This window comes from Galeopterus variegatus, unplaced genomic scaffold (genome assembly GCF_000696425.1).
Source record: "Galeopterus variegatus unplaced genomic scaffold, G_variegatus-3.0.2 Scaffold4184, whole genome shotgun sequence".
Classification (NCBI taxonomy): domain Eukaryota; kingdom Metazoa; phylum Chordata; class Mammalia; order Dermoptera; family Cynocephalidae; genus Galeopterus; species Galeopterus variegatus.
The window spans coordinates 127,182-151,890 of NW_007730295.1; the positions used below are offsets into that span (position 1 = coordinate 127,182).

Sequence of the window (24,709 nt, forward strand, 5' to 3'; positions counted from 1 at the left end):
AACTCTCTGGAAACTCTGCTAACAGGATTCCAGCCAAAGACTGACAAAATAAATTTATAGCAGCAAAAACAGAAGTGCTAGATAAAGGCAAGTAATATGAAATCTGAGAGTTCTGTTTATATACAAATTACTGATTAAGTTCTCTATATAGGTTTATTTTTTCTTTATCACTTGGACTACTAACATATTTCCACTGATAGTGGGCTTGTGGCAATTTAAAAAATTATACCAATAGGTGAAAAGTAAAAAATTACCTCCCTTTAAAATGCCATACGGAGAAAAAGCAGTTAAAATCCTGAAGCCATGTCTGATGGTGATCTGTGCACACATTAGATTCTACTCCTAATTAAATACACTCATAAAGCAAACTATTGCATAACAGCAGAACATTTCAAGGGCAAATATGCTTGATGATGTAAGCCTTTATGATATAAATAGCACATAATATTCATAAAAAGCTTGTGGTCAACTCTCCTGTATGAGCCATAGAGAAAAGATTATCTCAAAGTCATACAATTTAACTTGAATGTGTGTTTTTTTGCGGTCACATTTGAACACGGTCAGGGTAGGTTTAATATCCCAGTAACTTGGAGCGTTTGAAATGCTGCTTGAAATAAAATGTAAGTTTCCCTCATCAGAATTGTTTTTCTATTTCCTGCTGGAGAAAGCAAACAATGTTCATATATAAAGTAAATGAAACATTCATAATACACTGCTTCTTTGACGCTTTTGTCTTATGAATTCTATGAGTCAGTCAACAAAATCCCTTTCATGTGTGAGAAACTGTTCCAGAGGCTCAGGATCCAGGAAGAAATTACATTCTAGAGTAAAATTCTTTTTTTTCATTTTCCTTTTTGTCTTTTTTTACTGACCGGTAACGGGATCGCAACCTTCGGTGTCGCACCCGTACCGGGGACTGGCAACGGGATCGCAACCCTCGGTGTTGCGCCTGCACCGCACTCAGCCGGTGAGCGGGAACCGGTCTCCACATGGGATCCGAACCCTCGGCGGGAGCGCCACCGCACTCCCAAGCGGCGCACTCTCCAGTGCGCCACCGGGCCGGCCCTAGAGTAAAATTCTGAAAACATATTAATGTAGTTTCAGGTGCAAGAGGTGCTATTTTAAGAAGATAAAAGAGTAATGTGGTCGAGTCGATAAAAGTACAGCTTCAGCTAGAATCAGGACAGAATTCCATCTGAAGTAACGTGAGATGAAACCAAAATAACAGAAAAGACTTTACAGGAGAAAGGCATTCTGCAGGAACAAGGAGAACAAGAGCAGAGATGCTGTGTGGAAGCAGGTGGGGCTCAGGTCAGGGATGTGGATACAAAAGCTTCAGGAAGAGTTCTGTGTCTGATTCAAGGCATAACAGGAAGCGACAGGAAGGTTTTAAGCAGCAGAGTGAATGATCTGATTTACACTCTCACTACATGTGACTGCTCTGTGGAATGGTGATGGATTAGGAAAAGAGGGAAGTAAGGAGACCAGTTAGGTAGAAGTAGTTGGTGATCCCAGCAAGAATCACCTTAGGGTTATAGCAGTGGAGCTGTGGGGACATGCGGAATTACAGAAAAACTTTTTAACTGCAGCTGAAAGGTAGAGACAGGTTGAATGTGGGACATAGGAATGCATCCAAGAGAGACTGATAGGTATTTGGCCTGGGCAATTGGTTGATGAAGGCCTTCACTATGATGCGTAGTGGACTGAAGGATCCAGTGGGAAAATCTATGGAGTGGCCACATTATGCTTGAAAGGCTTATTCAAACACCGAAGTGAAGCTGGTTTCTAGGTTTGGAGTTCTAAGGAGCTTTGGGCTGGAGACAAACATTTCAGAGTCATCAGACTACAGATGACATTCAAAGCAAAGAGAAGAGAGCAGAGAAAAGCCCTGGGCACTCCAGCATTTTCTGAGTGGAAAACTGGAGGAAGGGGAGGGATTAGCAAATGAAATACAGAAGGAATGACCAGTGACACAGAAGGAGAATCAGGTCAGTGTGGAATCCCATAAACCAAGTGTTTCAGGGAGGTCAAACATATCAAAAGCTGCTGGAATGCTGAGTAAGACTGAAACTTAGATTTAACCTTTGGATTTGGCAAGCTGTAGCCCATTTGTGATCAATGGTGACAATGCTCTTTCTTCTGAACAAGTAGAAGCAAAAGCCCGATTGCAGTGGTTGGACGTACAGAAGAGGATGCGAGGGCAGTGGAGAGAGCCAGGACAGACAATTTGTTCAGGGAGTTTTGCTGTCATGGGGAGGCCCACAGATGGTAAGGGTGCCGTGAGGGTCTCAGAAGAGTTTTTCTATAAAGAGAGCTATTAATATTTTTCTGTGCTGGGCTGGCTGGTTAGCTCAGTTGGTTACAGTGCAGTGTTATAACACCAAGGTCAAGGGTTCAGATCCCCATATGGGCCAGCTGCCAACAAAAAAAAAAAAGGATTTGTTTGTTCCTATGGAAAGTGACCCAAAAGGAAAGGAGGATATGACAATTGCAGAATAAAAATCAGCTCAGAATAACATTCGTGGTCAAAATAACCTTAACACTTGAATAATGACATAATCAGTCCACTGGGGAGCTGGAGAGGCTGAAGTGCACAATAAAAGGCACAGGGAAGACAGAACTAATGCTTCATCATCCACAGAGGGAAGTCAGTAGCTAATGCCTGACTGAAAGAGTAAGAAGCAGCAGAATAAGCATATTTTAAGAGATACGGAAGCAAATGCCAAGATCAGCTACAATGGTTGAAAAGAAAACCTTGGGAAAGGAGAAACGAGGAGAAGTCAGCTGCAAAGTGCTTTTTAAAAAAATAAATAAATAAACCTACAGTACTAATTGATTCTTTAAACCACATGCATGTGTAATATTTTTATTTATATAAATTTTAAAAAACTTTAAAAACGATATTTGTAAGAAAATTTTATACTGTTGGACTACGGAGTCCAGATTGGGCAAGTGACAAGGACATAGATGAACATGTGGTAAAATCAATGGTTGGAGGTTTCAGTGATGAAAAAATTACTACAGTGAATTGAGAGATGAAATGCAGGTGAGAGAGTGCGATGGCTTGGGCCGGCCCGGTGGCGCACTGCACTAGTGCGCCGCTTGGGAAGCGCGGAGGCGCTCCCGCCGAGGGTTCGGATCCCACATGCAGACCGGTTCCCGCTCACTGGCTGAGCGAGGCGCGGGGGCAACACCGAGGGTTGCGATCCCGTTGCCGGTCCCGGTCCGGTACGGGGGCGACACTGAGGGTTGCAATCCGTTGCCGGACACGGAAAAAGACAAAAAAAAAAAAAAAAGAGAGTGCGATGGCTGAAGCAAGGACTCAAAGAATCTGAAATGAGAAACACTCCAACATCCAGAAGTCTCTGAGCGCTAATGTGATGCCACAAGCAGAACATTCCACACCTGACTTCATGTGATGTGTGCACAAAACTATTAAAAATATCGCATAAAATTACCTTCAGGCTCAGTGTGCAGAAAGAAGGGTGTTAAAAAGAAAAAAATCTTCAGGCTATGTATATAAGGCGTAATTGAAACATAAGTGCATTTTGTGTTTAGACTTGGGTTCCATCCCCCAAATATCTCATTATATATACGCAAATATTTCAAAATCTGAAATCCAAAACACTTCTGGTCCCAAGCATTTTGGATAAGGGATACTTAGCATGTACTAGCATATACAGATAGCTGAGGAAAAGAAAGAAATCACTGGAGTTATGGAAGTCAGTAAACTGAGACAGCCAGGATGTGGGATGGATCATCCATGGGGCTGTTGAAACATTCGAGAATGAAAACAAGAGTAGTGGAGGGAAGACAGGGAAATAAATATGACAGGATTTTAAGCACATAGTCCCTAGGCTTTATAAAAAAACCAAAATGTTCTACTAGTGTATTTGCAGAACATTTCAGTAAATTAGAACAAGTAACTATTTAAAATTACTTTATTCGTGCATTCAACAAATTTGTTGAGCAGGGAAGGAGCAAGAGGATGAGAGGAACTAAGAGAGTAGAGTGACCAAGGGTACGATGGAGGCTTATCTCAGGGTCAAAGGACTTCACTGATGTCTTCATCAGAACTGCTCAAGTTAAAGAAAAATTATCCTTTTTCATACTAAAACAGTTCTCACTCCAAATCTAGGAAATATAAAGGATAATTTAGAAAATTATCATAACAATTATTAAAATTTTTAAAACTACAGCTCTTAGAGAATGGTTTATTTATCTAGAAAATTCATTGATCAAAAAAAGCCTGTGTTTAGGGCCGGCCTGTGGCTCACTCGGTAGAGTGCGGTGCTGATAACACCAAGGCCACGGGTTCGGATCCTATATAGGGATGGCCGGTTTGCTCACTGGCTGAGCGTGGTGCTGACAACACCAAGCCAAGGGTTGAGATCCCCTTACCGGTCATCTTTAAAAAAAAAAAAAGCCTGTGTTTTTTTAACAATGCCATATACTAGAACTACACATTCAAGTAATTCTTTTAATGAATACGGTTATATGATAAGTGTGTGTATGGGGGGGGTCGTGACTGCATGTAAGCATATGTATATACATATGCCTAAGAATAAAATGAGAGAAAAAGCAACACCAAGATACAATGTCAACAAACAAACTTACAGACTAGAGAAAGGTGAAACTAACGGGAAACAAGCAAACTGCTGCAGACTCCTAGAGCATCAGGTACTTCTGAAACAAGGGTCAAGGTTAGGACAGAAAACAGGAGGAATGTTGAAACTATCAGAACATGAACCCCCATAATTCTCCACAAATAAGAAAGGGCCTTTGTGTTTTGGAAGGAGCAGAGATTCAGAACTCTAGGACTCCAGGAGAGCTGAGTGCAAGGCCAAGGCCATGTACTGAAAACAAGGCTGTCCAAGTCTTCTCAATGAACAGTGACACTTCCAGCCATATGTCCACATTTAACTTCAGAGTTCCAGGACTCAGGTTTGTGCTGCCAGGAATTACTCTTAGGGAAAACAGATCAGCCAAATAGAAAAGGAGTTAAAATTAGCTCCCCTTCAAGAAAGGTAAGCCGGAGGCCTGTGTCTTTCATCACAAGCCTTGTACTATTATTTCACTTTTGGGGGGCATGTATCATTTTGATAAAAATTTGAAAAATATAGCCAAATATATCCCCCAAAGCAGACACATAATTGGCCCCTTTCCACAAGGTTGTCGCAAATACATTTTGCCCTGAGAAACCCTTGCCCATACACACCAATACACAGAAGTCATGAAAAAATTAGAAACTTAGAGAACAAGCTATTAAAAGAAAAAGGTTGGAAAATGGTGTCTCTCCTCATTAAATAAGACATTAACTAGAAAAGTACTTGCAAAATAAAATAGAAAGCTCCTCTGGAAAGCTATTTCTACCCAGGGTCTCATAATTCTTATATATCCATGCTCAACATCATCATTTATGCTAACTGCATATTCTCTATAAGACACAGAGAAAACAGTCTCTCTCCAGATCCAAAATAGATAAGATGCACTAGGCAGAAATACTGCACAAAAACTTCAAAACACAGCAAAACGTTTCCCTAGAATACACAACAGGACTTAGAAAAAAATCATACCTGAAAAGGAGAACCGTGTGCCAAAGGAGATCTTGCAGCATTCTTTAAATTCCGCTGCTTGGCAATGAAACGAATCAGATGGTTTGTTTCAGGAGAGCCCCGAACACCAACTGTAGAACGCCGTCTGGATTTTTTAAGGTAGGATGCTGACTTTCCTGTAGTAAAGAAACACTCTTATAAATTGGGACAGAAGGCAGTCATCACTAATCATGTGCGATACCCATGATGCCCCAGCCTGAGAGAGAAAACACGATGATACACACATGCTACAGAAATCTAAGTAAAGAATTACTGGCAAAGTTGTTCATACATGATCAGTTGGATAGGCATCTTTGTTCTGTCCACTGATCGATTTAGTCCACACTCCTAGAATGGTGCCTAGCACATAGAAGTCATTTATTAAATAATTGTTCAATGAATACATGAACACATTGTAATTAATAGTTTTCAGTTTTGTTTCACATTTCTTGCACACAGAACTGGGTGATGGCTTGCTTTTGATTAAAAATTTTTCTTTTTCTGAGTCAGTCTTATCCCACAAGACTGAAAGGAAGGCACGTGAACTTTCATGTTCTTAATTCTTCAAGATAATTTTCTCTTAGATACCTACCTACCTTCAGCGCACTACCCTGAATTTCGGCCATATGCCTAAGCACACAAAATGATTCCAGGTTTTTAAAGGTCTAAGAGTGATGATCTTGAGAAGGAACACAGAATGGTATGCCACTTTGACCTTGTCTTATTCATGTGTTACCCAGTCTAGGGCCCTTGGTCTCTCAAGTCCCCCATTTTCCGCCATTTCTAAATGATGTTTTCTAATCCAATTCCATTCCCATATTTCTTCTCCACCTAAGTCAGACTTCACAGGTGAATTTTACTTTCTCTGCTTAAAGAAGATCAGCCCCTAAGTCAATTTTCTGTTTGTGATTTTTGAAGGATGCATACCCCAATCTTTCAATGTTACGTTTCCTTAATTGTTCTTTGACCCTTGCCTATTTTGCCACATATGAACATAAAATGTATTACTATTCATATTATACACCCCCTTCTATCCCATGTGTTAGATCAAAAAGTGATTCACACACACATTCTTTTCCAATATGAGAAAGGAGTACAACTGTGACTTAGGAACATTATCACACTGGATTCCCTGGGACCCTATTATCCCTGCTGTGCCAGATGTGCTGTGCATGTGCACAGAAGTCTCCCTGAACAAGCAAGTTTGCAGAGCCAATCAACTTACATACATAAAGTAATAAGATAACAATACAGACGAACAAAACTGAGTTCTATTAAAGTTACCTGAAGAGATCTTAACAAAGCTTTCAGGTGTAATTCCCAATTGCTCTACGGTTACTGTGGAAAAGTTCAAAGGTGATTTAAAAGCACCTGGTGTGCAAAGATTAGAAGTCGTTTCTGCTGCGTGCTTCTGTGGAGTCACAAGATTTCCAGTTCCCAAAATGAAGGAGGCATTTTCTGAAACAGACAACATGTTACAGGGGCTGAAACATCATCATCAAGTCAAACACCTAAACCTTAAATTTCACAAGCAGTTAACAAATCACCCCATACCGGCATTACTGATAACCGTGGTTTCAGGGGGCGCCTTGTCTTTTGAGGTGGTATCCATCTAAATCATTGAGAGAGAAAAAAGAAAAACAAAAAAATTACCCCTCCAGCAAAAGGAATGCGATTCTATCAAGAACCTCATTCGAGATTGGCATGAAAATGCATATCAGGAGGGTCCTCCCGGAGCTCAGACTGAAAAGGACCCCCGCCCCCTCTCCCGCCCGCAGCCTCGGTGAGCTCCAGGCGCCCGGGCCGACCTGCAAAGCCCCAGCACACGAGGGTCGCGGTGGTCGTGCCTCCCCGACCCCGGCTCTTCGTTCCGGAAGGGATCGCTCGAGAAAGCACCTGCCGCCCGCCAGGCCGGCCACGGGGGCCCGCTCTCCGCACGCCAGTCCCCGGCGTCCCGGCGGCCGACAGCCGGCGAGCAGCCCGCGCCGTCGAGCACAGACCCCGCCCGGCCACCGCCCGGTTCAAATCGCCCGCCCAGGCCGCAACACTCCCTCACGCATCCCTCCGCCGCCGCCCCCGGCATGTATCCGCACGACCCCCGACCTCTCCAAGGTCTCTCCCTCGCCGTCTCGGCCCCAGGAGTAGCTTCCTGGGCTCGGAGAGAAGCCACCGCTAGCGGTGGGCGACCCTTCATCCAGACAGACCAAGCCCCGAATGGTCACCGCGGGAACTCCTTTCTGAGAGCGCCTCGCGGAGTAACCCTTCGGTTAGCCCTTTAACTCCGCCTCCCACCCTTCGATTGGATGCTGCCAACTTCGAAAAGAGTCATTGGACCAATCCTGACAGAGCGACCGACTGCCTCCTACCCAATCACCAGTCCCAACGGCCCTGTCTCCTCGGTGGGTTGGGAGAGTGGGCGGGGTTACGGCACTAGGAGGTGCTGACTGGTGTGTGTCACTTCTAGCACTCCACCTCCTTTCCTCAAGCCCCGCCTCCGTATGCAGATAAGCACGCCCTAGACTTGAATATGCGCCTGCTCAGTAACGCTTTGAGCCGCTGTTCCGCTCTGATTGGCTGGTACCCCTTTCCGTCTGCTAGCTTTCGGCCTTTCTTCCCGCCCTCCATTCTGGCTGGGTTGGTCGGAGCCTTCCCGGTGCCGGGCGCTGATTCGCTGAGTTCTGGCCGACGCCGCGGGTTGATTGGTGAAGCTCAGGGTCACTCTCGGAGAGGTGGGGGAAGGGGTCCAGGCGGGCTAAGGCGCTGAGGGGCGGGGTGGGAAGGAGGACCGGCCAACCCCGGGGTGTGGGACGGCGAGTGCGTGTGTGTGGTGTGTCCCTAAGAGAAGGAAGGTGGCGAAGGGGGGAGAACCCGAGTGGGTGGAGGGAGGGGAAGGGCGGGAGGAGAGAAAGGGGGGAGGAGGGCCCGGCGGGAGGGTGGCGGCGCCCTCAGGACCCAGCGGGGGCAGCGCGATGAGGCGGGTGACCCTGTTCCTAAACGGCAGCCCCAAGAACGGAAAGGTAAGGGGTCGCGGCGGAACAGCTGCGGGCCGGGGGCGGCCAGCTGAAGTGGGGCAGGGCGCAGGCAGGTGGTGGGGGTCGTCCTCCCGACCCTCGAGCTTCCTTGCCCGAGCCTGCCGTTCAGCTGCTCGGCTGTCCGGCGACTCCGAGCTTCCCCAGTCCAGGGTGAGGGTCCAGGAGGACGGAGGGCGTGGGCAGGGCCTCTGTCACCTGCACTCTCCGAGCTGATTGTCCTCGACCGCCCGGACCCCCAAGACCCCGCTCCCCCATCCCTGGCTGGATGGAGATGCGCTGCTGTCTAGCTTCATGCTGAGTAATGGTCAGCTCAGGAAAGTGGTGATGATGACCGGGGCACGTGAGACTGGCCAGGTAAAAAGAATTCAACTACCGGCGGATAAGTAAAATACTCTCCCACCCTAGGTCAAGTAGAGGTTTAAACGTGGGAACATTTTCTTGATAGTTTTCCTCGCTCTGTTTTAGGTACCCCAATCCACCAATCCTCACCGCTGCCAAACTTTTATCATTTTGCCTTATTTTGGTTCCTTAGAGGACTGTGACAACAGACCAAAGCGGATTGGTTTGACAGTAGCCTTTGCTGTGTTAGGCCTTTGCTGAGGGTGTGGTGCTAAATATTTTTCCAGTGCTGGAGCAAGCCAAGATGAATCCTGTTCCTTTCTCAACCTCTTGCCCCACCCATGAAAGTTGTTCTGCTGCTTTGGAAAATTTTGACCGTGCAAGGCAGACATTTATTGTGTGACTAAATGAACCCAGAAGTAACTAAGCCTTTAGAGTCTAAGGTAAAGGTTAAATTGGCCTCACTGTATTCTTTGCCAGAATACTCTGCTCCTGCACATTCTGGAAACATTGTTAAATTTTTAAATAGCAAAACAGTCCAACAGCATAAAAAATGGCTTTCCAACTCCTCTGCAGTTTTGAGTAAACTTACTCTGAAAATTTAAACCACAGTGTGCTGTGTTGACTATAATTTTGTGTTCTGGTCTTAGAGATTTGATACTCATACAAAACCAGATTTGGCATAAGTTCAAGTTCTTGAGTTTTCATGAATGTTACATCAAAAATATGCTTCACAGAGTTCACATTTCTGACAATTATTAACTTTTTCTAAACTTTTGTAGTTAAAAGTTGTGTTTGTTACTGGAAGAAAGATTTAGTATATCCAAAGTAACAATTGTAATTTGTTTTCAAAAACAAACCTCTGATTGACCTTTTTATCCAACATCACTACTGTGTTACTCCATGAAAGACAAAATGTTTAGTCCCAGTTGTAAATATTTAGCTATGCTCTAAATCTCTTCTTAACCCACTGGATTTTGTTGTTGTCAAGGACTGGCTGAGTTGGTCTGTCCATATTATTTTTGATACTTTTTTAAAAAGCTCTATCTAGTTTTGACTAGGTTAGATTTTGGGATTTAAATTTTATTTACTTTAAAAATATTTTGCTAGAGAATCTCAAAAGACTGGGGAGAATGCATCTCAAATAATTAAAAGTAAATATGTTTATGTTACAAAGATCATAAACATCCAAACTGGAGAAATCAAACGGGTGTGATTTTTGATATTAAGAAACAATACCATAATCCTTACTACTCAACTGGAGAACAGATTATAAATTAAAGTTGTCAGTGTTTCCTCTCCCTTCAGCTGATTAAGAAATAATATTACTCTTATTTGACAAAAGAACAGAAGAGTACGTAGCAGCCCACATTTTTTTTTTTTTTTTTTTTTTTAAAGATGACCGGTAAGGGGATCTAACCCTTGACTTGGTGTTGTCAGCACCATGCTCACCCAATGAGCTAACCGGCCATCCCTATATGGGATCCGAACCCGGGGCCTTGGTGTTATCAGCACCGCACTCTCCCGAGTGAGCCACGGGCCGGCCCAGCAGCCCACTTTTTTGTATACATAAAATGACTATTTAGTCGGATTGGCATGATCATGACATAAATGTTCATTAAGAACATGCCAAAACAAATAGAATTTGATTTCCCATCCACCAGTTGGAATATCTGTGTCACATTATCCTTATTTACCTAGCTTCTATTTTTATTTCCTGGTCATAAGAGTAATCTCTGTTTTTTTCAAATGTTTCCCTCTCAAAGCTTGTTCAGTGGTTGCCTGTCAGGGCCATAAAGCCTGGGGGGCAGGGAGGCACAGAGAGAGATCTGTTCACCACGTATTTTCTATATACTGAATAAATGTAAGTCGTGAACGTTTTTGATGTTGAAGAGAGGGTTTTGCATTCTCTAAAACAATGGTTTCCAGAGTGAGATGGCATACCATAGAGGGTGTGTAAGATGGTCCATTGGAGTTTAGGAAGAGATGTTATACCTTTTATTTACATTTTTTACTTAAAAATATAAGGCAATATGAAAACTCGATTTTTCTAACCTGGAATAACATAGGTGCCTCCAGTCACTGAGTCAGCCAGTCTCAAGCCTGCAGGGATTATCTTCAAATGTGAAAAAATTGATGGCCGCTTCACTGATTGGTTCATGTGGACATATTGTGATATGAGCGCTTACAGTGTGCCATGTTAAGATTTATATCATCCAGTTTTAATTAAATTAACTCTCACCAAAATGCCAAGTGACTTTAAAAGAGTCCTCCAAAGAAACCAAATTGCAGGCAATGTTAATTACACGAGTACAGGTAAACAAGAAAATGGCAGGGCTGCCACTTCTCCTGGTATAAACTAAGAGATTTTTTAAAAAAGGATCTTTTTGGACCTGAGAAGTCAAACAGTGCCATATTAAAAAAAAAAAAAAAAAAGACTATTTGAAATCCTATTTAATAACTACTATTAACAATCAAACTCTCCCTAAGTATATATTGTTTCTTGAAATACTAGCCTGTGATAGGTTGAGGTCAACCCAATTAGCAAGACATTTGAAAATATTTTCCAGCACATGAAGACAAATGGCTTCAGAATTTTTTTCTTTTTTTCCCCCCCCTAAATTTTTAATGTTTAAAGTCAATCTTGGGGGTTGGCTGGTTAGCTCAGTTGGTTAGAACATGGTGCTGATGGGCCGGCCCGGTGGCGCATTGGATAGTGCGCCGCTTGGGGAGCGCGGCGGCGCTCCCGCCCGAGGGTTCGGGTCCCACATACAGACAGGTTCCCACTCACTGGCTGAGGGAGGCGCGGGAGCAACGCCGAGGGTTGCAATCCCGTTGCCGGTCCCCGGGCCGGTAGGGGGGCAACACTGAGGGTTGCGATCCGTTGCTGGACACGGAAAAAGACAAAAAAAAAAAGAACATGGTGCTGATGGGCCGGCCCGGTGGCGCATTGGATAGTGCGCCGCTTGGGGAGCGCGGCGGCGCTCCCGCCCGAGGGTTCGGGTCCCACATACAGACAGGTTCCCACTCACTGGCTGAGGGAGGCGCGGGAGCAACGCCGAGGGTTGCAATCCCGTTGCCGGTCCCCGGGCCGGTAGGGGGGCAACACTGAGGGTTGCGATCCGTTGCTGGACACGGAAAAAGACAAAAAAAAAAAGAACATGGTGCTGATAACACCAAGGTCCAGGGTTCAATCCCTGTAATGGCCAGCAGCCAAACAAAAACAAAACAAACAAACAAGGAAAAAATGTTAAAGTCAATTTTATATTTGGCAGAATCTCTCAAAATTTAATGGTAAAGATTTAGGGGATTCTTACTGGCCAATTCATAGAGACCACAGCAGTCCTCATATCATTTGGGAAAACATGTTCTTTCTGACAGTAGCATATAGTTTATAAATAAGTAAATATACAAATGTTTAAACACATGCCCCCAAATATTTTACCATTGGGATGCATAGTCAAAAACATTTGAAGGTCATAGTTCTAAAAAATTAGGATCTTTAACTTAAATTTTGGGGGGTTTTGGTTTTGTTTTTTTGAAATTGCCCCAGAAGAGTCAGGTGTGCTTGGATCTTTCATCCTTTCTCCATATGCGTCCAAATTCACATTGGTCTCTTTTTAACAGTCCCTGTAAGAGTTGGCATTAAGGAAATTGAAATGAGAACTTGGACATCTGAATGTAGTATGTGTTTTCTAAGCAACCTGATGTCAGTGCAAACAAAGTTTCTGTACATCTTGAACACTAAATGGGTTTACTTCAGAATACTCAATAATGAGCTGTGCACATAACAGACCTTTTGTATACCTTATTCATTCATCACTCATTCACTTAATCAGCACTTACCGAGTACATTCTGGGTGTGAGGCACCATGCCACCCTGCAGACATAGTGGCGTAAGGAACAGATTTTCATTCTGTACTGATCTTTACATTCTTGGTCCAGGAATAGCTTTGATGTGAGGTCAGAAATATGTTGTTGGTATTAAGTGTCCAGATTTGAACCCATCATTATTAGAGATACGGAAAGGTGAAAACCTGTGTGAAGATTTGCCTCTTGAAATCTGAACATTATTCAGAATCTTGTGAAGGCTCACTCCTTAAACTTAAACATTTCTTAATATATATTTGATAATACAAAAGAATATAATAAAGAGTATTAATATACATAAAAACTTGAAAGAAAATATTATAACAAATATCCAAACACCTGCTGCACAGCCCAAGAAATAGCATATTACCAGTAACTTAACGAGCTCATCCACTTTCCCATTTCTCTGCCTCTCCCATAAAGGCAGCCATTTTCATGAAAGCCCATTATATAAAAATACTACCACGATTTATCCATCCTCCTCTCTATGGACATTTGGTTGTTTATATTCTTCATGTCTTGCTATTAAATTAACAGTGCTGCCATTAATATTTCTGTATGTGTATCCTGGTGCACGTGGGCAAGCATTTTTCTAGGGCAATAGTTCTCAAACTCGAGCATGCATCAGAGTCACTGAGAGGACTTGAGAAAACAAGTTGTTGGACTCCATCCCCACAGTTTAAGATTGCTGGTTTAGGGTGGGACTAGGAATGTGCATTTCTAACAAATTTCTAGGCAGTTCTAACGCTGCAGGTGTTGGCACCACACCTTTGAGAACCACTGCTCAGGAATATATGTAGTTATAATCATTGGGTGTTAGGGAATGTAAATGTTCAATTTCACAAAATAATGCCAAATTGTTTTTCAAAGTCATTGAAGTAACTTACATTCCCACCAGCATTGAATAAACATCTCATTGATCCACATCTTCTCCAACCGTGGTATTGTCAGAATTTTCAATTTTAAATATTTTCATTCTTGACCTTAGAGTTAGTTATGTCATCTTTTTTTAGGAATAAAATCATTTAAATTTTGTACATGTATTAAACTGAAAGTGTAGGTAGAGTAAATTGAGTTCTACATTTAGTTATTAATTGTGATTGGTACTTTGGTTGGGTAAATCAGCCTGTATAAATTTAACAAGTATTTATTGACTGTGCATTATGTAATAAATGTCTTAAGAGGGCTGGCTGGTTAGTTCAGTTGGTTAGAGTGGTGTCATAACACCAAGGTCAAGGATTTGGATCCCTATACCGACCAGCCATCAATCAATCAATCAATCAATCAATCAATCAATGTGAGGCTATAAGAAAAAAAGTGTTTTAAATACATATGCGGGTTTTTATTTTTAAACTAAAGTAACGTAAGTTACAATTTGAAGATGGTGTTTAAAGGCAAATTAAAACTAGCCAATCCTACTAGGCATGGTATACCATTTACTTTCCCAGCTGTCGTGGGATCTGAAATTTAGATAGGATTATTAAGTCTGAATAGTAATGTTATTTAGTCATCATAAACTTTAATAGATGTGCTTCTCAATTTACTCCATAAAATGCTTCCATTCTCAGTGCCTATGTTATTAACATAGATAATCAGAGTGACATGCAAAGTTCAGGTCCATAATGGGGAGTATAGCACACACAAAGCAAATAATCTTTATAAGCATAATCATGTTGTAAATGCTTGGCCTTTCTCTCTGATTCAGTATAGGACTAAAGTAAGCTTAGCACTGTTTGTACCAATGAGCTTATATCCAACGATATACAAGATTTCCATTGACATTTTTCCCCAACAGAGTGGTTATATAAAGAAAAATACATGTAAGAGTCTGTGTGAAACTCTTTCTCATTAACTTAAAAATCTTTTCCATGTGTATCACATTTTTATGTTGATACATATTTTTTAAAATCTGATTTCTGATTAGTTCGTATAAAATACAGAGATTTTGAATATTCCTTTTTTTTTTTTGGTTTTGTTAGTATGTGCAAATGATTCCAGCTGAAAAACAAATGCCAAAAATAGCTCTCCAAGTAAAAAACAATTATATTGGCTCAATTTAATGGAAATTTTCAAACTTACAGAACTGTAAAATTCTTCATATTTTAATTTTGTTTTCTCTGATGACTCTTTGATTATTTCTTTTAAAGGAAATTGTCAATAGTTAGATTGTCAACTGCTAAAATAATTTTGTTAAACTAGTATCTAGAACAATGGAGACCTTAAAGTAAATTAAAAGTTTTCCCCCTTGTTGTGTAAGTAATACAGGTTCTTTGTAACAAATTTGGAAAATAAAATGAAACAAAAAACTCTTAATAAATCAGCCATAATTCCATTATCCAAAGATAGCCACTTTCAATAGTTTTATGAATATAACTTTAGAATTGCATTTATACTGTGTACTTTGTTTTTCAACTTACTGTCAGTGGATGAGACTTAAATGTAACTGACTCACACACAAAAAAGATGTGTCCTGATTCAGCACTCTGAAAGCAATGAAATTTCACTCAACATTCAAGAATATTTGTCAAAGGCGTACAATAAGTCTGGTATTATAACATTTGACATTATACATTATAACATAACATTCTAACATTGGTTCCTTACAGTTAAGCTAGGGTCAGTTGTTTTCTTGATGTCTGATTAGGGCGGCACTAATTGATGATATACTTTAGTACAGCACATCAGCATTAACAAGGGATAGTTGGTTACGTATATTCACAGAATTCACAACTTTTTACAAATTAAAACCTTTTCATTGAACCTTTAGAGTTCAGGTAGCAAGTCAGATTGGAAAATAGCTATTGAAATGATAAATTGTGTTTGGTACTGTGTTAGAACTGATTTAAGTGATAATAAAATAGAAGCTGAACTAAATTTATGCCTAGAATGTGCTCCTTAGTAGTTTTGCAGTGTACAAGAAAATACCTGTTGTGCTTTGATTGCCTTGAGAATAGTCTTTGGCCAAACATTGTGTGTGGGTGGTCAAGTCTGACTTCAATGGGGGAGAAAGGGAACATCTTCCCACCCTCTATTTAAGACAGCAAACAGGTCTTGAGTTGCACTGTATCAGTTTGTTACTGTGGGTTGCTATGTGATGGGCAAGCCTAGAAGAATTAAAATAGATGTTTCTTTGTTCTTCATTTTATTCTGCTCTTTAGAATAGTGCTGTCTGATGGAACTTCTGTGATGTCGGAAATATTCCATACCTGCACTGTTCAATATTGTAACCACTAGCTAATGTGGCTACTGAGCATTTGAGCTGCAGCTAGTGTCACTGATGAGGTGCATTTTAACTTGTAATAATTTTAATAAATTAAAATTTAAATAGTCACATGTAGCTGGTGGCTTCCACATTGGGCAGTGCCCCTTTAGAACATGGCAGGTGGCCTTCGTTTTCGTTAGAAGACTACTGACCCACAGGAAACACCAAGTCAATCTATATGGAGATAGACAACAATTCAATTTTTGATGAATTTTGAAAAATGAGTCATAGTAAATCTTAATCTCTAATATTCAAATTAAGCATAGGAGAATAATGTAGATAGATACATGAAACTTGCATCCACTTCATGGTGTTGCCAATAGAAGTGAAAAATGCCAGGGAAAACAATGATGTTAGAGCAAGGAGTGGATAATATCGGGCAAAAGAAAGCCATGTAGAGCATACAAGAGGCAGAGATATATAAGAGGAGAAAGAGAAAGATTTAGAAAGTTCTTAGTATCTTGGTAACTATGACAAGCATGTTGGTGTTGGCAAGAGGAGTTTCTCACCCTCCTCCCAGCACCTTCCCAACTGTAAAAGTTGTGCATCTGCTTGGGCCAGTCTCTTGCTCCTTACCATTTTTGCTTCTCTCTTCTTAGTTTCTTCATGCCCTCTACCTTAACACAACCAGATTTGCTGTATGTTAATGCCCTATGTACTATAATTTTCTGCCTTTTCTCCCAAGAATATGTACATGCAATAACAGAATTCCAGGCTCTATTGCAGAGCTGAAAAATGGTGGGAAACATGGCGGACATATTTTATTCAGGCTTCATTTATTCATAGCATGCCTGCTATGTGCAAGAAGACACTGTGCCAAGTGCTTTGCAGTATTCTTTTTTATTATCGTAAAATATAACAAAACATTTACCGTTTTAATCATTTGTAAGTGTATATACTTCATTGGCATTAAGTACATTCACAATGTGTGTATAACCATCATCACTATTTATTTCCAGAACATTGTTATCATCCCAAGCATAACCCACACTCATTAAGCAATAACTCTCCATTCCCATCTCTGCCCTGAAACCTTTACTCTACTTTTTGTCTCTTTGAACTTGCCAGTTCTAGGTACCTTCATATAAATGGAATCATATAATATTTGTTCTTTTAAAGTGTCTGACTTATTTCGCTTAGCGTAATGTTTTCAAGGTTCTCCATGTTATAGCATGTGTCAGAATTTTATTCTTTTCTATAGCTGAATAACATTCTACTGTATGTCTATACCACATTTTGTTTACCCAGTTATCTGTTTATGGACACTTAGGTCGTATATGTTTTTTATATTCCACTTGGTTCCCTTTAGATTGTGCTTGCTTTCAAGCCCTCCCCAAACGCCCCACCTTGCAGCACTCTCCTGACCTTCATCCTTCAGATACAAGAGAACAAAGTTGGAATCTGAGTTCTCTGCTTTTGGAAGATTGCATGCTCCTGTGTTAGTGAGCACCTGCTTCCATGCCCTGCTCTTCTCTTCATTTATTTAACTGAAAATTGGCCACTGTACTCCAGTCACTGGTGGACAGAGGACCAACCCTGGTCCTCATTTCATATGGTACCTTTATAGAGTATTCATAGGAAGTCAGTTAGCTGTTCATGCTTTATGTTTAGCTCCTCACCTGCTTTTCACTCATAACTTTCAGAGGTCCTCACTGATAATGGTACAACTATAAAGCTCAGCCACTGGGAACCCACAGTTATAATTATGACCACATGTAGAGAGTCTCAGTCCCCTGCTTAAGCAGTTGCGTATATCTTGTACATGTATTAGACTGTGCCTTTCAGAGCAGGACAGATCAATTCATTGTCACCTGGCTGTTTGCTGTATACTGAAGGTCAGTCACTAAAGTCTGGCTTTTGTAGAATAAAAACTTTTTTTGCTCACTAACACAGGAGCATGCAATCTTCCAAAAGTAGAGAACTCGTATTCCAGTTTTGTTCTCTTGTATCTGAAGTAGTTATTAAAGAATTAAATAAATGAGGCGGGAAGTCCACACTAGACCTTGTGTGACAGGTTATGTGTTTCATGCACAAAATTATTAAATGTATAAAGTAACCTTTAGGCTATGTGTCTAGACTTGGATCCCACACCTAAGATCTTTCATTATGTATATGTAGACATTCTGAAATCCAAAAAAGTCCAAAATCCAAAACACTTCTGGTCCCAAGCATTTTGGATAAGGGATACTCAACCTGTAGTTGGTGCAGTAAACAATATAATAGACAGCACTAAATCATTCCTATTTTTAAAATGAACCATTCCTCTATCAAAGGAATAATATAAGAACAACATAATAAGGACTTAATGGGTCTCCAGCACTTTGCTAAACTCTTATCATGCATTAACTCGCTTCATCCTCAGAATAACCTGAGATAGGTGCTACTGTTTTTTCTTCATTTCTAGTTAAAGCAACAGAAGAATAAAGAGGTTTAGTTTTAGTCTCAAGTTGACAGCTAGAAAATGTAAGAATCTAGATTCAAGTGCAAGTCTGTCTACTTCAGAACTGGAGCACAATTTAACATATCTTAAGACTGTAGATTGGTTTTGGCCAGAGACAATTTCTTATTCTCTAGTTTTGGGTTTCTGTAGTACGAGGCATTAAGTAAATATATGAGTCATAGAAGAAAAAGGGACACTGTTACGAACCTCATGAAATCCCCTTTTATGTGGTAATCTAGTTTTTTAGTCCTGTTAATAGTGTGATGGTTTGTAATTTGTGGGTGACAAAATTCACTATATAAGTTGTTCAAATTAATCTGGTATGTTTACAGGTGGTTGCTGTATATGGAACATTATCTGATTTGCTTTCTGTGGCCAGCAGTAAACTCGGCATAAAAGCCACCAGTGTGTATAATGGGAAAGGTGGACTGATTGATGATATTGCTTTGATCAGGTAACCTTCACCTTTTTATAAGTTGTCAACAGTGTGCCCTCAGCCTCTTGGTGCTAAGCTGTTTCCCTTAAGTAGTCGTTTAATCACTGCTAAGAATACAGGATTTTGGCAAGTGATTGCCTAGAATTTGCTCCTTGGAATGTAAATCATGTGGACTTAGGCAGACAGAAATCTCGTAGTCCATTCCATCATACTGGTAATCTTTCTGTATAGTTCATACATGGCTATGAGGAATTTCGTCTTTGTGGTACTAGAGACCAATGTAATAAGACATGCAGTTTTTACTGTTAAAAATCTAACTGATCTCATATATGCAACTGCTTATTGTTAAGTTCATTTCCTAAGGATGCTTTAAATTTAATAAGCATTACAAGACCTACTTCTGTGAAAATTTGCTAAATATGATAGAATTCTGACTAGAGATCTCACCAGTGATCGACCACAGTAGTGGGCATATTGTTTGTTTTTTGTTTTTAAATATCTCGGGTAAATTTATTTCTTTAAAACAAGTATATAGTTCTCCTCACTCCATCCTCACAGGATCAGAGAATTTTGGAGCAGGAAGAGACTTAACGAAAAAGATAATAAAGGGAATGCAAATTAAGTACAGTTGACCCTTGAACAATGTGGGGGCTAGGGGCATCACCCCCCACACAGCTGAAAATTCCAGTGTAACTTTGTACTACCCTAAAACGTAACTTCTAATAGCCCACTGTTGAGTGGAAGCCTTATTGATAACATAAGTATTGATAACATAATTGATTAACACATATTTTATATGTTATACGTATTATATACTATATTCTTAACAATAAAGTAAGCTGGAGAAGAGTAAATGTTATTAAGGAAATCATAAGGAAAAGAAAATACATTTCAGTGCTGTGTGTATACAAGAGTACTTCGGAAAGTTTGTGGAAAAATAGAATTAAAAAATCATATGAATCTTTCTATGAACTTTTTGAAGTACCCTCATACTTCAGGAAAAAAAAAAAAATCCAATAGGACCCATGCAGTTCAAACCTGTGGTGTTCAAGGGTCAGCTTTACTAACTAAGCCGGTTATGTCTGATTGCTTTACCTGAGTTATCTCATCTGATTGGCAAAGCATGGGTTTATATAATTGATGGTGTGAAGGTAATGATGCTGTAAATTACAGTATTATACAAAACTTAATCTTCATTTAAATTCAGGTCAGAATGATTTTTCAATATAATATACTGCCACTGAAGTTAATCAGTCCTAGTCCATTCATTGTACAAATGAGGAAACTAAGCATCTGTGAAATTAAGTGACTTACCCAGATCATACAACTTAGTAGCTGACTTTTGTCAGTAAAAGGAAAACAAATTTTCAGACTAATCTAAAAAAGTTAGCTAGCATGGTGACCAAATAAAAAATATTTTAAGCTGTATTTCAAATCCAAATAAAGTAGAAGAATTTCTTGGTTTTGCAGTATCTATCTCCCAGCTTCTTTCAGTTTCTGAGGATAGTTGAGTCACATTGTTGAATGACCTGCATCGACCTAATTTTCTCCTTAGCAAGCACAGACCTGCTTCTAAGAAAAATCCAGCACATTCCTATGATGTCCTATAGGAAGTGAAAACTTCTACAATGTAGTTTTTGGTTCACCGTAGAGCCTCTGATCACTTATTTATATTAGTGGTAGGATGGGTTGGGGCAGGGGTGGAGGATATATGCTGATAATGCAGAATTATAGGTTATGTGCAGTCATTTACATTTGGATGTGTGGTGGGTGTGTAGTGGGTAAGCGTTTATAGCAGAGTTACTTCCAATTATGTTTTTCCTATGTTTAATATGAAAATTTATTTCATTTCCAAAGCACCCAGCAGCAAATGATTTAGGAGAAAATCCCAATATTTTATTTAGGGATAAAGGAGTAAAAGAAAAAAAGAGTTGGCTATGGTTTTAATCATTTCCTTTGAGCATAATAGTACATTCTTCAATTGATTAGAAAGCTGAATTCACATAATTTGTATAGTGGGATTTTTTTTTTTTTCCCAGCTTCAAAAGTACTTTCATGTGCAGGATCTTATTTTTGAATTTAAATCCAGAGACAATTAAATCGGGGTTAGACAAAGCACTGGAAACTTAGCTTCTTTGCAGTATAGATTGATAGCAAAACCTGTCTTCTACATAATTCTAAGGAATAGTTTCTATAGTTGACGAATAATTAATGTGATTTCTAGATTTTGATGGTGGCTTTTTAAATTTTAATTTCCCTAGGGATGATGATGTTTTGTTTGTGTGTGAAGGAGAGCCATTTATTGGTAAGTGACTTCCTTAAAAGCCAATTTTATCTGCCAAAATAAAAAAATGGCAAATATTTCAAATGGGTTATTAAGCTTAACATTAAAAAGGTTCTTGTGGCTGTATTCAGGTCTTCACACTTTTTTTGATTCTGCATTGGGTATGTGTGTTGCAATAAATTTTTTATTTGAATTAAATGATCATATTTTGGAATAGATACCTCATCTTTTACATACCTTTAAAATGGTCTGGATGTGTACCTATTTAATAACTATGACATTATAGGGTAGTTTAATTTTAGAAACTAAAACATTAAAATTTTTTTCTTTGGTAGTAATTGTCAAAATTTCTCTAAGTGTTATACGCCATGTTTGTAACCAAATATTGCCTGCATAAGTAGTGTTTGACAATACTTCACAGTGATCAGATCAGTCAAAAAATAATTTGGTATCAACCACACAGAGGCACACATACTTAACTACACTTTGATTTGGAAGAAAGTTTATACAGTTGTGTATCTCAACAGAAAAAGCCTAGAGCTGGGCCGGCCCGGTGGCTCACTGGAGAGTGCGCCGCTTGGGAGTGTGGCGGCGCTCCCGCCGAGGGTTGGGATCCCATGTAGAGACCAGTTCCCGCTCACTGGCTGAGTGTGGTGCGGGCGTGACACCGAGGGTTGCGATCCCGTTGCTGGTCCCCGGTGCGGACGCGACACCGAGGGTTGCGATCCCGTTACTGGTCAGTAAAAAAGAAAAAAAAGAAAAAAAAAAGCCTAGAGCTTAAATAAGGTAAACATTCTTTAACAAGTGTTTGATTTGTTTAGTTCTATACAGTCACACCCTGAATATTTGTATAAGTATTTTTTTAAAGCATCACAGTAATTGTGTTTGGTGAGTGAAGGTGGTTTTCAGGATCTTTCCAGCTTAGGAGTTAAATTCTTCTCTGTCTCTACTTAAAACTGTGAGCAAAAACTTTTCTTCATCTTCTTTTTATCCATTGGCCTAACAGAGTGGTTTGTGGGCAGTGGTCACTTAGCTTTTTCACTGCATACAAATGAACAACAAAATAAAAAGTGACCAATTAGGTTTTTTTTTAATTGACACATTGTAATTGTACGTGTTTATGGATTACAATCTGATGTCTTGATATCTATATATATGTTGTATAATAATCAGGTTGGCAAAAACATCCAAAAACTCCTCCTCTAGCTATTATGTAATATACAAAACTTAACGGTTAACCATAGTCACTCTACTGGAACACTGGAACTTATCCTCCTATCTAATTGTAATTTTGTAAGGGTTTGTTTTTGTTTTATTATTATGAACTCTTGGATTTAAACATACTTATGTTTTCATACTCTGCATTTATTGATGTTAAGATTGTCTTTTGGCCATTGGAAACTTCTTCAAGTCCTTTTAGCTCTGTTAGTCTTTTATAGCTTTGTTGCTATAAAACAACAAAGAAATTAAGATAAACTCCTTGGAATAACAAGGAGTTTATCTTAACTTCTTCCTGTCCCTGACCTGGATCAATGTTTTTTTCAGGAAGACTTGATTTCTTTTATCGAGAACTGTCATTTCAAGACAAATCTGGGTACCAGAAAGGCTCTTTGTTCCTGGGTTCATCATTCCTACTAGGCCTTTTGGTGGACAGTTGGAAATACATAGCTAGATATAAAATTTATAGATAATATAATATACTATACATTATAGGATATACAGTTTGTATGTCATACTTGTATATAACATAAGATGGATAGATAAAATATCTTATGGGTTCATACCAATACTTCCAGTTTATATATTCCGGATTATAACGTTTTTATCTATCTTCTATCTTTATCCTCTTCTATCTTGCATGTGTGTCTCCTTTCTTCCATATCAGTAATCCTGATTCTCAGAGACATAGGAAATGAAAGAATTATAATGTCACGTAATTACTCATTTACTCATTTCATTCCACACACAAAAAAAGTGTAAGAGTAACAATCCCGATACTTCCAATACCAATATGATTATTAAAACAGTTAAACTTTTTGTATATGCTAAATCCTTTCTCCCCTTATTTAAAAAATAATTTTTTCTGCATTGTCAGAATATATACCCACTATGTACTATACTCTCTCCCTTAACATCCTTGTTTGCTTTTACTTCTTCAAGAATGTTTAATACTTGCCTCCAGTCCTTTTGTTATGTCTCCAGTGGTTCTCTGAAACGTCTTCTCTAGTAGATTTTTCTCAAAGAACCGGTGAGAACAATTTTCTCTGAGATCTTGCATGTTGATAACAGTTTGTGGCTTCTACACTTGAAAGTCAGTTTGGCTGGATATAAAATTACTTGTCAAATCTTATCAAATTATAAACTTTAAATATGTATAGTTTATTGTCTGCCAGTTATACCTCAATGAAGCTGTTGAAAAATCCTTGGTTCATATTTTCTCTCTTTGGTTATCTTCAGTTTGTTACTTCGTTTTATCCTAGCATGAAGTGTTGGCATCAAAAAAATCCAATCTTTTTTAAGTGATTGTTTTTCCTAGATCACCCAAAGGATTTTTCTTTCTTTAAAGTGCAGTAATTTTAGTAGAATATCTCTTGGTGTTCTGGGTTGATTTTCTTAGGTATGTGGTGGGTCCTTTCAATATGTAGTTTCAAATGTATATCTTTTTTAATTTTATAAAAGTTTTTGTGAACTTTTAAATTACATATTTCTTTCCTTCTCTTTGCTTTGATTTCCTTCTTTCAAGACTCCTCTTGCATCTATGTTGTATCTTCTACAGTTGTCTTTTGCATGTGAAACCTTCTAGTAAACCCTTTTCATCCCTTTCTTATTTCTTTTTGGTATTTAAATCTTTCCTCTTTTTCACCTTTTATTTCCCTCAAGGCATTATCTGTTGTGTTTATTCACTCTGTGTTTCATCTAGCTTAGGCTTCATTTCTGAATTAAATTTTTTTTTTTTTTTCTAATTCTCTCCTTAGTTCTCTCCCCTCATTTCTGAATTTTGTAATTCTGGTTTATGTTTTTCTCTCATACCTTGTATTATTTACTTCATTTAGCATGTTTTGGAATATTAGATTATAGTTTTTATTTGTTTCATGGACATTTCTTTCTGGCATGTTTTCACTGTCTGTAGGGATGTAATTCTTCTTATTCTTTTGATAACTCTGTGTAGGGTTTGATCTCAATTCTTTTCATTTTTTACCTGAACTTAGTTTTCCTTAACATAAGAAGGGAGGGCTAACTGAGGAAGTTTCTTCCAATTTCATGGCTCTATAGTTCCCTTTTTGTTGTTGTTTTTGTGAAGTGTTTAAAAAAATATGGGACTAGGGCCGGCCCGGTGGCGCACTGGAGAGTGCGCCGCTTGGGAGTGCGGCGGCGCTCCCACTGAGGGTTCGGATCCCATGTGGAGACCGGTTCCCGCTCACTTGCTGAGCGCGGTGCGGGCGCAACACCTA

The 24,709-nt window shown here is 39.5% G+C and overlaps 2 protein-coding genes across 4 annotated transcripts in view; one reads left to right on the plus strand and one right to left on the minus strand.

Annotated features, from left to right (window-relative positions):
- The window catches only part of CDCA2 (cell division cycle associated 2), a 49,016-nt gene extending 41,810 nt beyond the window's left edge, over positions 1 to 7,206 (minus strand). For 2 of the 3 annotated variants that reach the window (XM_008586951.1, XM_008586950.1), the window contains exons 1-3: positions 7,149 to 7,206; positions 6,879 to 7,052; positions 5,577 to 5,731 (exon numbers count right to left, since the gene is read on the minus strand). In XM_008586951.1, the coding sequence (XP_008585173.1) occupies positions 5,577 to 5,731; positions 6,879 to 7,052; positions 7,149 to 7,206 (387 nt within the window). Of the gene's footprint in view, positions 1 to 5,576; positions 5,732 to 6,878; positions 7,069 to 7,148 lie in introns of those variants that run through there. The other variant, XM_008586952.1, reaches the window with a different exon arrangement.
- A 1,719-nt stretch (positions 7,207 to 8,925) lies between these two features.
- The window catches only part of KCTD9 (potassium channel tetramerization domain containing 9), a 31,240-nt gene continuing 15,456 nt past the window's right edge, over positions 8,926 to 24,709 (plus strand). Inside the window, exons 1-3 of the mRNA XM_008586953.1 lie at positions 8,926 to 8,980; positions 18,870 to 18,991; positions 21,235 to 21,278. Coding sequence (XP_008585175.1) covers positions 8,951 to 8,980; positions 18,870 to 18,991; positions 21,235 to 21,278 — 196 coding nt within the window. The 5' untranslated portion in view covers positions 8,926 to 8,950. The remainder of the gene's footprint in view (positions 8,981 to 18,869; positions 18,992 to 21,234; positions 21,279 to 24,709) is intronic.